Source organism: Diplotaxodon limnothrissa, linkage group LG13, assembly GCF_057381915.1.
Source record: "Diplotaxodon limnothrissa isolate DT_005_m linkage group LG13, D_limnothrissa_male_GT1.1, whole genome shotgun sequence".
NCBI lineage: Eukaryota > Metazoa > Chordata > Actinopteri > Cichliformes > Cichlidae > Diplotaxodon > Diplotaxodon limnothrissa.
In genome coordinates, this window is record NC_140608.1 from 1,234,221 (window position 1) to 1,247,151 (window position 12,931).

Sequence of the window (12,931 nt, forward strand, 5' to 3'; positions counted from 1 at the left end):
AAAAAGTCCCTAAAAACTAAAAAAAAAAAAATCAAACATAAACAGAGAATTAATGTATGTTTTAAGTTCGTAAGTAGAAGTAATAGAAGAAAAACGTCAGAGTTACAGGTTTTATTCTGTTATCATCAGGAAATGATGTGCATACTTTTAAAGCCATTAAAGTGCCAAGATGGATGATGTGTACCTGAAGCAGCTTAGGCCACAGATAAGTAAATTATTGCCTGGCAGAACAGAACAAAAGCTACAGTTATTAAACTCCCAGTGCAGGCTCAGTGGAAAAGGAACCGTAAAAAATGTGATAAGAGCAAATATAATTGTTATTATAATGCCAAGGCTTTCAAGGCTCTTTGCATCACCGTGAGGGAGTGAAAAATCTCTTTTGTGTCAGTGGGTGAGTGGCTCTATAGGACATTCATTTGGAAGACTTTAAAATGAAAAACAATAAGGTGTTTACTGATATTGCAATGACTTGATGAATCCTGTATTTTGACCAGAGAGAGCGAGAAAGCAAACCAGCTGCTATCAAATGCAGCTTACTGACAAGCTTTGCCAAATATGGTCAATGAATCATCCAAAGAGCTCCACAGAACAATGACTGATTCATAGTGCAACAGATTAAGGAGGGAGGGTTCAACAACACAGACAGTTAGTGGGAAGAAAATAGAGCCTAAAAAGAACATTCAAGAGTACAATGGGCGAGGGGGGGCTACATGAACAAGAAGGCGAGAGCAGGTCGAGTTTACACCTGGTCTTTATGAATTCTTCTGTAGCGCTGCAGCAGGTCACAGAGCTATGCTGGATGCTGAATATTTCATTCTTCTATAAACCCTGGCCAAGGACGTGGCCTTAAACCATAGTAGCTTCACGGAGCTTTTATCCTGAATCAGGAGTTTAGGACAACAATAAAACAAGAAACAGCAACAAGATTCTTCTCTAATAAATTAGAGGAAAAGCCCTCTCAGACTTTAAACAGATAAACAATGGTTCCCAAGTACCCGTGAAACAGTATGGATTCAAACGATACTTTTCAAAAAGCAACTTGGTGTCAGTTGTTCCAATTAGGAGACTAGTAGAGTGGGCTGTAGATGTGCCCTGCCTATAAATAAAGACACACAAATCCCGGTTACAGCTCCGCTCATTAAAAACTGATTGGTGTGAACCATGTCTCGATCACAAAAACCTTCACAGGACCTTACAAGAAGCAATTTAAAGATGTATGAAGCTGGAAAAGACCCAAAAAGCATTTCTAAAAACTATATATTGTCTATAATTGAAGTAAATACAGGACAGCTGCAATCTTTAGGAGAAGGCATGATGTACACAATATACAATCCTTGAAAAGGTGAAGATGAAATAAAGTAACAACAAAACCTGCACCTGCAGACATTTCTATAACTTGGTAAAAATCATACTGAAAAAGAATTCTACCCAGGACACGGAAGGAAACAGAAGAAATGACTGCTTAAAAAATTAATCCATTAATTAAAACAGATGTCAAGTTTGTGAAGCACCACCTGGATGTTCCACAACACCACAATGTTCTGTTTAAACAACACTCATTTGAAGAAAAAGGCATGGCACACCAATGCCAGGAACTGAGCCAAACTGAAGCATGGTGGAGGTAGCATTATGATTTGGGACCATGTTGGAAAATCAGTAAGACAACAATAAATTCATAATTTTAAGAAACAATATCAGAGCAGGAGTCCAAGACCTAATGTTAAGGACAGCCTGAGTGGTGCAACAAGATATTGACCCAAAAGTACCAAAGAAAAGCAAAAACGCGATTAGCTTTTGGGTGTAATTACCAAGTCAAGATCCAAGTTCAGTCAGATGCTTTTAGTTTTTTTTATGTATATTTTTGTTTGTTTTTTTCCCTTGCAAATGCACATGTAATCAAACACAGAGCCTGAAGCAGGAAGTCTGGGTTAACCCTGATTAGGTTTCTGGATAACCAAGAAAATCTGGATTTGTTGAACCTGCTTCACAGTACCGCCCTCTGTATTATTTGTTCAAAACCACTTAAATGAGCAAGACTCTATTACATATAGACCACCAGATATGATGTGGATGGAGAAAAAAAAAACATAAGAATCAAATACACCCCCCACCCAGTCTCTGAGACTAGAAGCCAAAGCAAAGTGGAGCACAAGGAAGGTGAAGTGCCCTTCTTAAAAGGAGAACTGAAGCTTAAGAGAGGATGAAAGAGGCTTATTAAAAAGTGTTGAATCCAGAGAAGAGACTTGGTAAATGGAGCTGCGTCATCTCAAGAGGACTCTGTGACTTTAAAAGCTTTGGAGTCGCTCCCAGCCAACTGCCACAAAGGAATGAATATAGTAAGCCTATTTCAGCACAAGGAGATTTACTGTGATAAACACAATGTCATAAATTGCCTTGGGCCTTTATCTGAAGCCAAATATGATTTTAAAAGTACTTTCACTCATTTTAATCATAGTTTTCTTCTTTTAAGCTGTGGTTATATTTCCAAATATTTTCAATTTTGCTTCTCTACCCACAACGTAGGTTAGAGATTCATTCCAACTACTTACAATAGCTGCTCTGAAGAATATGTTAGCTGGTACAAGAAGCATGAACCTGCCCTACTCTGCCTTCTTACAAAATTTACTCTTGGATTTAACCACCGTTATTTCATGATGTGGCACTGTGTTCACTCTGCACTCACTTTTATCAAACAAATGCTCTGCAAGGCCGGACACAGCGGAGGCCAAAATGGAGAGAGCTTTCCTTTTAGACGAGGCTGTTTTGTGCCGTTCTCGCCTCACAAAATAAAGTTGTGAGTGACTGGTCCTTTAATACTGAAAGCACTTTTGTCCTATTTTTTTGTATTTTCAATTCAAGCAGAACATTTCTGCAGCAAAGTGGAAAAAAATGGTCATGTATGTTTTTGAAAAAACACAAATGCAAACAGATTTTATGGTTTTGTGAGCGAGTTTGGATTAATTTTAATTAGCGGTGTTGTCATTCTGGGTGCAGTTCCGAGTTAGTTACGAACAGAAATCATGCAATTAAATTAGTCATTAATCTAATTGTTGATCAAAAAAAAGGGGCACCTATAAAAATAGTATTTTCAAAACATATATTCTGTTGCTCTGGATCTTTTTGCAGCGCAGGAATATCGTCTTTTGGGACAAATTCAAGTGCGACCCCAATTATAGATAGGATGGCTTTGAAGTAGCTGTCTCTACTTGTAGGCTGCATTTGGTGATATGAGCTCAGATTTTTAACGTTGTTTCTTCTAAAAAGTTTGTCACCAGCAGCATATGCACAGAAACATCTCTTGTGGAGGACTTTCCTGCTTCATCTCCTCTATTCAAAACATGAATACTACTTTCATATATTTAAAAAAAAAGTTATATTATTACATTTGTAAAAAGGGGAAGGATTGTTGCTAATAATCTTGAATAAAAAAAATACACAGTCTCCAAAAGTTGATTTTGTTCTTCTGGACGTAGCGTTTTCAGTGGGAGAAACGCTTCGTCACTCATCCAAGTGACTTCTTCAGTCTCAGCTGACTGCAGGTTTCCCCAATCTTATAAACAATCTTATAAACATTACACACTTAGCAAATTTGCTGAAGCAGCAATCAATAATGATTTTTTTAAACATGCATATATACTGAATGTTGTAACTCTTACACGCAAGAAGTTGAAAGACTTGCAAGAGGGTTAGTTTATGGGCAGAGGACGTGTTTTTCTTTTTTCTTTTTTTTTTTTTACTCTTCAAGGGACCATAAAGTCCTGGATGCAAAGCTCCCACAAAAAGGGGACAGACACTTAAGCTGCTTAAAACAACCGTAATGGGAACAAGATAGGGGCCACATGAGACTGGAGAGCCTCATGACTTAAAACAAATGGTGACTCAGCTACACAACACACACACACACACACACAGCAAATGACAAGTGCTGAGCTGTGATCGCCGATCTTGTAAAACTCAGCAAAGGTAAATAAAATTAAGACGAAACATTTTAGCTCATATATATTATATATATTTTTTACTATAGAAAGATGTTTTTACTGCTGGGATTTCATGGGTTTAATTATGGCAGATTATTCACAGAATAAAACAAAACAAAACAAGACAAAAAAGACCACACATGGTATTAAACTTGGGCAGTGGTTCCCAAACTTTTTTTGCTAGGTCCCCCTTTGTTTTACAAGTGCTAAACAATTAAGGAAATACAAGTAATCTGCAATAAATTACAGGTAGTAATAAAATAAACTACTAACTCTTTTATGCTACGTCCACACTTATAAGGGTATTTTTGAAAACGCAGCTGTTTCGTCCACACGTTAACGGCGTTTTGAATCACTGAAAATGGAGATTTTTTTAAAACTCCTTTTTTGGAGTTTTAAAAAAAACTATCAATACATTTTTCAAAAAAATGCCTCTGTGCAAAATGGGTTTAAAAACATAAAAAAACTGTGGGATACTGTTTGTCCGGGATTTGAACCAGGGGACAAATCGTGGCAGGATCAGCCTGATATTATTTGTATCCCGCTGTAACTTTACTGTATAAAGAGCTAACATCTCCAAAATGTCAGGAGTGGTTAGTCATTATGAGAAGTGTTTGTGAACTAAAAATCAAGAATGTGGGATTCTGTTTGTCCGTGATTTGAAGAGCCCAGGGGCCCGTTCTTCGTACCTCGCTTACTACATCCAAGATCAAATGACACATCCAAGATCAAATCATCGCGCTAACTCTGAGCTCGCTATTCCGGTTCTTCGAACACACCTGTTGTTGACGATTAGTATAGCTGGATGAAGTAATGTGAGATCACTGGGTGGCTTAACAGGGGCTACGCATCGATAGTAGAAACATTGATCGGCAACCCTTTGATTGGTCGGTGAAAATGTCGAAGGAGCGCGCTCGGTATTTTTCGGCAGCAGAGCAAGAACTCTTGATTGAGGGATTTCAGGAGTTTCAAAGTTTAATTAAAACGCAAGGGAACACTGCAAAGGCTGCAAAAGCAAGGAGAGAGGGCTGGCAGAAAGTTGCTGACAAATTAAACTCGTAAGTAATTTAATAATAATAATAATAATAATAATAATAATGGATTGGATCTATATAGCGCTTTTCAAGGCACCCAAAGCGCTTTACAATGCCACTATTCAGTCACTCTCACATTCATACACTGGTGGAGGCAGCTACAGGTGTAGCCACAGCTGCCCTGGGGCAGACTGACAGAAGCCAGGCTGCCATATCGCGCCATCGGCCCCTCTGGCCAACACCAGTAGGCGGTAGGGTAGATTTATTATATTACACTATATTATCCAATATTATATTACATTATATTACATTATATCCTCTTTCACATTAGAGCCACAACAGGACCCACTAGAACATGGGAACAAGTAAAAGTGAAATATAAGAACATTCTACAGAATGGTAATATTTATCACTTATATTGCTTTTCGTCTCTTGAAAAGAGACCCTGAAATAATCTGTTTGTTTGTTCATAACAGCAACCAAGAAAAGGGCAGAGCAAAAAAAGACAGGTGGTGGTCCTGCACCCCCTCATCAACAAGTTGGTTAAGTGAATAATACCCTCACGGGAATATCGATATCTCTCTATGAGCACACTGTCGCGCTGAGCTAAAGGATCCTGTCTGTCCCGCAATATACGCGGAATTCTGAAAACTCTCTGTTAGGTTTTGTATTGTTGATTGTCATTTATGCTTAGAAATATCTACTTATATATGCTTAGAGTTTTATAATTAGTTTTAGATTGGTAGAGGTTTGATCCTTGATAGTCTGCAAACCTTGTGTGCATAGAGAGCACTCTGGGAGCATGGGAGAGGTCGTACCTTCTCTTATTGTTTTATGGTAGGATTAACGTAGCTATATCTGTCTTAGTCTAAGTGCCTTTTGGCACACACACACACACACACACACACAGGCAAGGTACTCTTTGTTTGTATGTAGACGTCATATGTTAATGAACCTATGCATATTCATGTAACCTCAATAAAAGAGCAGTGTTACGGGAGAACGGACGAGAGCAACTGGGGTCAAGCGAAGGAACGGCGTCTGTCCGGTTCTCTCCCGTGCACGAGAAACATGAAGAACATTGCCTACTTCGTGTCTTGCTTGCTGTGTAATTATATTGTCTTCAACGTTCCAGCGAATAGGTTCAAGCTACAAACCTATCACTGTCCTTATCAATCTTGCACCTTCCGCAATGGGTGGCTCGCGTATACGGACAGGACATGGCTGCGACAGACTTCCCAAATCCACCTTCGCTTTTATAGCCGTGGTCTCTCATCTTGATTACACGAAGTAATTTACTATTACTACTCTAAAATATGAATTACATCTGAAATAATCAAATACATGAAATAGAATGATTAATAGTACATTTCCCTTTTTTAGGAAATGACCTGTATGTATCTGTGTGAAATCAATAAAAGGATCAAGTACTGCATTATCTTTAGTTACATTGATAATATTTATTTATGGAAAAACAGTGGTAAAATATCGCTGTTGCTTTCGTATACATGAAGCGGACATACCTGCGTGGCCGCGATCTAATCCTGTTTACATAAAGTAAGCCTGCTCCCGAGCAGGTTTACGCTTACGGATCTGTTGCTATGACAGCAAGTCCCGGATGAGCTTCGGGGAACCGAACGATCCAAGATCACGCAAAATCGTCAACAATCAAATCCAGCTAACTTACTTAGCGAGGTACGAAGAACGGGCCCCAGCGCTGCTCCCGATGCAGGGAAAACTAATCCTGCAGGGGAGACCAACTTCGGCACTTGTGCAGGTGAAGCCAAAGGGCAGACATGCTTCACCATATTTTCTAGTCTTTGGCTTAGAATGAAGTTGGTTTGGTAACATATTCAGCGATGCTTCATCTCCTGCTTTGCATTTGTGTGGGCGCCCCGTGCTAGCAGTGTCCAAGTGTTTTGTTTTTTCCCCCCTTTCCACACCGCGCCCTCCCTGCAATGGCTCTGCGCCCCCCTAGGGGGCAGGCCCCACACTTTGGGAAGGTCTGAACTTGGGAATAGTAAAACATGCAAATAGGCTTTCAATGAAAGGAGCCCAGTAGAGAAGGCAAATTAAAGCCAAATCAAAATGATCAAAGAATCAAACAACACGACAAGAAAGAAGAAATTATGGACTGTTCAATAGACTGCACATTAAAAGTGCTGACACAGACAATGGTTTGATTTTTAAAAGGTTATATATAAATTTACATTAAAACTGTAACCAAAACCAAATACTTTACAGCATGAATATCATTTATTGTGGAAGTACATACTGCTTGAAAATTTTTAAATCAATACCAATTGATTCATTGAGATTTTCACATTGCTGGAGTTTATAAACAGTTTCTTTTGTTCTTATACAAATTTGGTCATTTTATTGAAACTCTACTTCATTGAAATTCAAACAGGTGAATAATGAACCTGTTACTGAGCGACTCCCTCAACATGGTCCCTCCCACAGTTGTGTTGTTTTGAGGTTGTGTAGATATGCTCTGACAGAAATCGTAATCAGTATGACTATGACTGTGTAACAGGACTATGTAGTGCTATGACAACGCACAGTGAGTGTTAGTGTTGAAAATGGAAAGTCTCCATTTCCATGTCCGAGCTAACACTCTAAGCTAAATTTTCTAAGCTAACAATCTCATGCTCTTGATAAACTAGGTACTTGTTGCTATGTAGCTTTATCTGATTTAGAGTTCAAGTTATGGCTGATTACATATTCTTTTACACAAGTGTGCACAAATAATCATTAATCAAAGATTGCTGGAATTATCTAAAATGTACAACTAATGCATGCAACTTTTTAAAGTGAAGTTTAAAATTATTGTTATTTGGAATTTGAATCTGTATTAATGTGTCAGTGAAGATCTTGTATTGGTGTGTGTCCTGACCTGATTATGTAAATGTTGGATGCAAAATTATTGCGAAGTAAATAAAGTGAAAAAAATATAAAAGACACTCTAATCCGAGACAAAGTGACAATATCTTCATGAGCACAGAGCTGTACAAATGTACAGACACAAAAGACAAAAAAAAAAAAAAAAAAAAAAAAGAGTCCCAACGTCTCTCTGATTCTCTGCATTTATGAATGCACTCTCTCACACAGACAAATATGCATCCACGCACCTGCTGCAACCCGAGGGTGCTCGCCATCCACCCCCAGGGGGAAATTGCTTGTTCATAATCAAAACAACAAACAAATGGCCCTCTGCTTGGCACACCATTTTGGAGTGACTCAACCAAAACACCCACCGCTGTGACGGAGACACATTTACAGAGAGTAAGAGAGAAAGAGAGATGCGGCGTCAGGGCAAATCAAAGGTGAAAGCGACAGCAGCACGGTGGCTTAGTGATGCACAAGTAAACACACACAAGTGAACCTTTTCTGCTTTCAGCCCTCTGTGGAGTTTCCAACAGAATAATGAAATATCCATGTGCACTGAAAGGAAACGTTACACGGAAAAACAAGCACAAATGCCAAATGAGCAGGTGTACTTAGGACGTATGCCCGATTCCAATTCAGCGTTTATTTAGTCCGCTTAACTGCAGCTGAGTTTTGTTCCAAATGTGCCACGTTATTAACATGATAATCAGAGTGACCCACCACATATTTAATAGCTGTTTCTATTAATAGTGGTTGACTTGATGTAGCTGAGTGATGATCGGGGTTTCCCACAGAGTCTTAGCTTGGGCAGGTTGCACATGGAAATTTGGTGATTTATTTATTTTCTTTTGACTTTTTATTCCATCTGAGACAATAATGCCAATGACTTACTAGTGGATAAACCCCTCACTCTTATTTTCAAAGTTCACTCAATGCTAACCAGCTACTGTAGCTGTGATTTCTCCTGTTTAGACTTCCCTCCAACTAAATTAACACAAGTCATTTGGTCCTACTGTACTACCTGACAGCATAAGCAAGCAGTTCCATATTTAAGCACCAGCGAAGCTAGAGTCAGAGTCTTGTCTGGGACCATTTTAAGCCTTATTTTCACTTGTTTACTTTTGTTTTTATTTATGATATAGAAATATTTGTGTTCACAAAGGCATAAACACTAGAGAGCTCCAGCTGAGATACTCTCATTAGATGAGGGATGGCAGCTACAGACACCTGACTGTCTGAGTAGCCAAAGCCCAGACAATGTGTAGTGAATATTTACTGAGTTCTTGATACAAAAACATGTCTTTTGTTTGTGCTGTAAAGATCCCCATCTGAAAATGGGAGCATATGTGGTGCTTTAACTTCCTTTTGGAGCATATACACTATAAACAGATGGATGCAGTTTACAGGTTTTAAAAGTGACGGGAACTCAAACATGACTCAAGCAAACGTCCTTTCTTCCTTTTTCATGCCATTGTTGAGCATTTTGTACATTTTAAAATTAAGAATCAGAAAGAAGAATTTTACAGGGAATGCTCATTGGCTAGCAACTTGTGATTGACAAAACACCACTTGTGACATCGAGTTTCACAACGTCACAATGGCAATGTTTAAAACACACATCTCCAAGCCTTTAAAGGGGACTTTGTAACACAGTAGATGATGCCAAAGTGGCTACATCCACCTTTTATACTGTCAGTGTTTTGAAGCAGCCACCCTCACAGACAGTTAAGGGACTGTTTTCAAGAGTTCAGCATTTGCTTCATTTTGTAACCCTGGTGCTGTTGTTTGAAATAGGAACACAAACCTCTTCACTGTTTATCAGAAAATATCAAAGTTTGTGTTGTAAAAAATGATCCTGGCCTTCAAAAGTATTATAAAATTTATTTAGCTCTGCAGGTCCATCAAAAACAACACAATTCAACAGAAACACGTTTGAAGACAAAATGCAGTTGGGAAATATTGGCAAAAATCTGTGTCTCTCTAGGTTAAGTTTCCAAGGTCACATGGGGAGGACTGTATATGAGTACAAAATGTTCTGCACGCTGACAGCAGGAAAACACTGATTAAAGTTGACAGAAAACATGTGGAGAGTCTCTGGTAGTGTGAGGGGGCAGGTGCTTTGCCCTCAGACAAAGTCATGTTCATGTCAGGAGCAGAGCTCGGGTTCAGGATTACTTAAAGGTCATGGAGAGGGTCAAAGTCTAAATCAGGGTCAAAATGTCACATGCAGTAGGTATGACTCAAGATGATCAGGACCCATGTGCTAGAGTTAATTTCTAGTTTTAACTGTTTGAAGGACCGAGACTGTTTAAGTACTGACACTAGATGCAAACATTAGTGTAAATGTCAAAAGAAATATGGAAGATAACACCAATAACTAATGTGACACCCTCTTCCTCCACACATAGCTGTAAGCTTCATGCATATAGTGAGGGAAGAAAAGGTAAAGGCAACAGCTACAAGAGCATGGAGGAGAAATAATGAGGAGGAAATATCATTATATAAACCATGTTTACCACCAATCATAAAAACTCATGTTGCAAATCATTTCTCTAGATGGTTATTTGTTCTGAAAATCAAAAACAATTGCCGCAGCTCTAATGAAATGAGTTAACATACTGATGTTTTGAGTGAAGTAATTGAAAAGACTGGGCAGAGAATCTATACCTGATTATTAAAATATATAACTGGTGGCAAATTATCAAACACACTCACTTAGATGACCTCAAATAATCTGAGGTATGCTATTATACTTTAAGAATAAGGGAAAGAAATCTGTCCCAGCCGGGGTTGTCTTGTCTCATCATGCTGCATGTTGTACATGGCAGACCACACAAACACCAGAGCACTCACCAGCTCTGCTTTCTACCCTCGCCTGCTAGATTTATTGATGCAGCAGTTTTCAGTCTGTCTCCGCGGCGCATTGGTCCGCCAAGCCATTTAGGATATTGTAGTGCTGCGGCGGTGCAGTCTGGCAGTCAAGGGAAAGCATGCATACACAACCCATGCACTCTTTAAACACTATTCTAGCTTTCCAATCACCCAAAATATCAAATCCTGAATCAACCTAATTTCGGCGTAATCCAAAACGTATGCAATAATCAGCAAATTTACAATCCTGAAATGGATTCGGTGTCACGATGAAGCGTCTTTGCACATTGAAACATCAATAAGTGTTCTCTCCAGTCCGCTTCTTGTTGTCAGTATACATATATCATATATTAAAGTATTAAAGTGACTGATTAAATAAGTTTTATTTTAGTTAGATCGGGGTTGGCACACTCACAGCTGACACTGGTCTCCCTTGACGCCCTTGGTGGTACAGAAGCACTTTCCTGTGTTGACGTGGCAAACGTTGGCATGGCTGTTACACTTGCATGCTGTAAAGACAAAAAGAGAAAGAGAAGAAGCAAAGATGTGTCAAGTTTGGTTTTTGAAAACTCTTGATATCAAAGAGACATAACAGAAAACCAGCAATTTCTTGATGACAACTTGTGGAAATAATGCTGAGGTGCCCTTCAAGCAAGACATTAATCTTCATCTACTGCAATGGACCTGCTCAGCACACAGCACTGAGACATGCATACTGTATATAAACACACTAATCCTCAAACATTGTCGTTCACAATGTTCCAGATGAGTAAATGTATGCAGACAAAGTGAGTTGTAGGAGGGATAGAGGCAGAAAGAAAACAGTGTGGGGAGGAAGCAAGAAGGCAGCTAAAATGGATAAGAAAGCAGAGAAATGGCAATGAAAAAATAAAACACAGGAAAGGACAAATCACTCATCTCTTTGGAAGAAAATCAAGGCATCTTGCAGCTCTGAATCATTCCCATCATTCCCAATCATAACAGTTGTTTAGTTTCTGATTGAACTGATATCTCTTGTTTAACTAATTTCTTTTGTTTCCCTCTTCTTGGACAAAAGTGAGCTTAAGCTAATGCATTCTTCAAAGAGAACGCTCACTCAAACACGACACATTTCCCAACAGTTGCAAAGAAAGTGTTTGGTCAGGATTGTATCCATGCAATGAGAGGGTCACTGTTAAAATTATCAGGACTTTTAAAGGACGCAGAATCTTCTTGTTCCCCATGTTGTTCAAAGTTAAAGAAAGAAATGTAAATGATGTCCTCATTCTGTGGGATGTTTAATCCTGTAATTCAAACTCTAGCAGAAGAGCAGAAATAAAATAATTTGTTCAACCAATAGCTGAAAGAATATTATTCTTTCAGCTTTTCAGCTCAACCTCTTTACACATTTTTACACAGAATGAAGACAGACATTTTTTTTCCATCTTGCAGTACATTACAGGAGATTTATTCACAGCAGAAGTATGAACACGAGGAAAGACTGCCTCAGCCAAGGACTCTTTCAATGTGCATTTCTTAGAAACCCATTAGCTTCTCAAAGTCATTATGGATAACTAAAATGTCTCAACCAACAAATATGAAAGTGTGTGTTACAAATGTAAGAAAAATAGTGTAATGTACCATTTGTGTTGACAGGTGTAGCACTGTCCATGTCAAAGTCAAATGTCCATATGAAGACCACTCCCGCTTCCTAATGCAAATTAAGTCATCTTGGGCATTGTTGCACTGCTTTCAGCGCTGCTGTTGTTATTTTTAGATCTTTTCCTAGAGGTCCTGTTCTGACCACTTGCGCATGCGCATCTGTGATTTCACCGCATGGTTTCAAACCTGCACAGAGAGCACATATCATCGTCTGTCACACTGACCTTCATGTCAAAGATCATCACTGAGAAACCAAGAGACCAAACTGCAGTCTACAGTGGATGTGACCACTGTTACTTGTGAAATTGACCTCTCCTGCCTTAGGTGCCACCTTTTTTGTACAGCTCACTCCCATTAACAATCAGGAATACTTAAGGCCAGAGAAAGGTGAGCTGTAGTGCCAGAGAGCCATGTTGTGTTGCAGCTAGTGAGCTGTGTGTGTGGTGATTGATTGCTCCTGCTCTGTGGAGAGGAGTGTGTTTTGGTACTAACCCTTTTTGACTTATTTTCAGTTTATCA

General features: G+C 39.0%; 1 protein-coding gene across 4 annotated transcripts in view; it reads right to left on the bottom strand.

Moving 5' to 3' along the window:
- LOC146619643 (attractin-like protein 1) overlaps nt 1-12,931 on the bottom strand; it is a 335,474-nt gene that overhangs the window by 190,053 nt on the left and 132,490 nt on the right. For all 4 annotated transcript variants that reach the window (XM_085368997.1, XM_085368998.1, XM_085368994.1 and 1 more), the window contains one exon: nt 11,187-11,280. In XM_085368997.1, the coding sequence (XP_085225123.1) occupies nt 11,187-11,280 (94 nt within the window). The remainder of the gene's footprint in view (nt 1-11,186; nt 11,281-12,931) is intronic.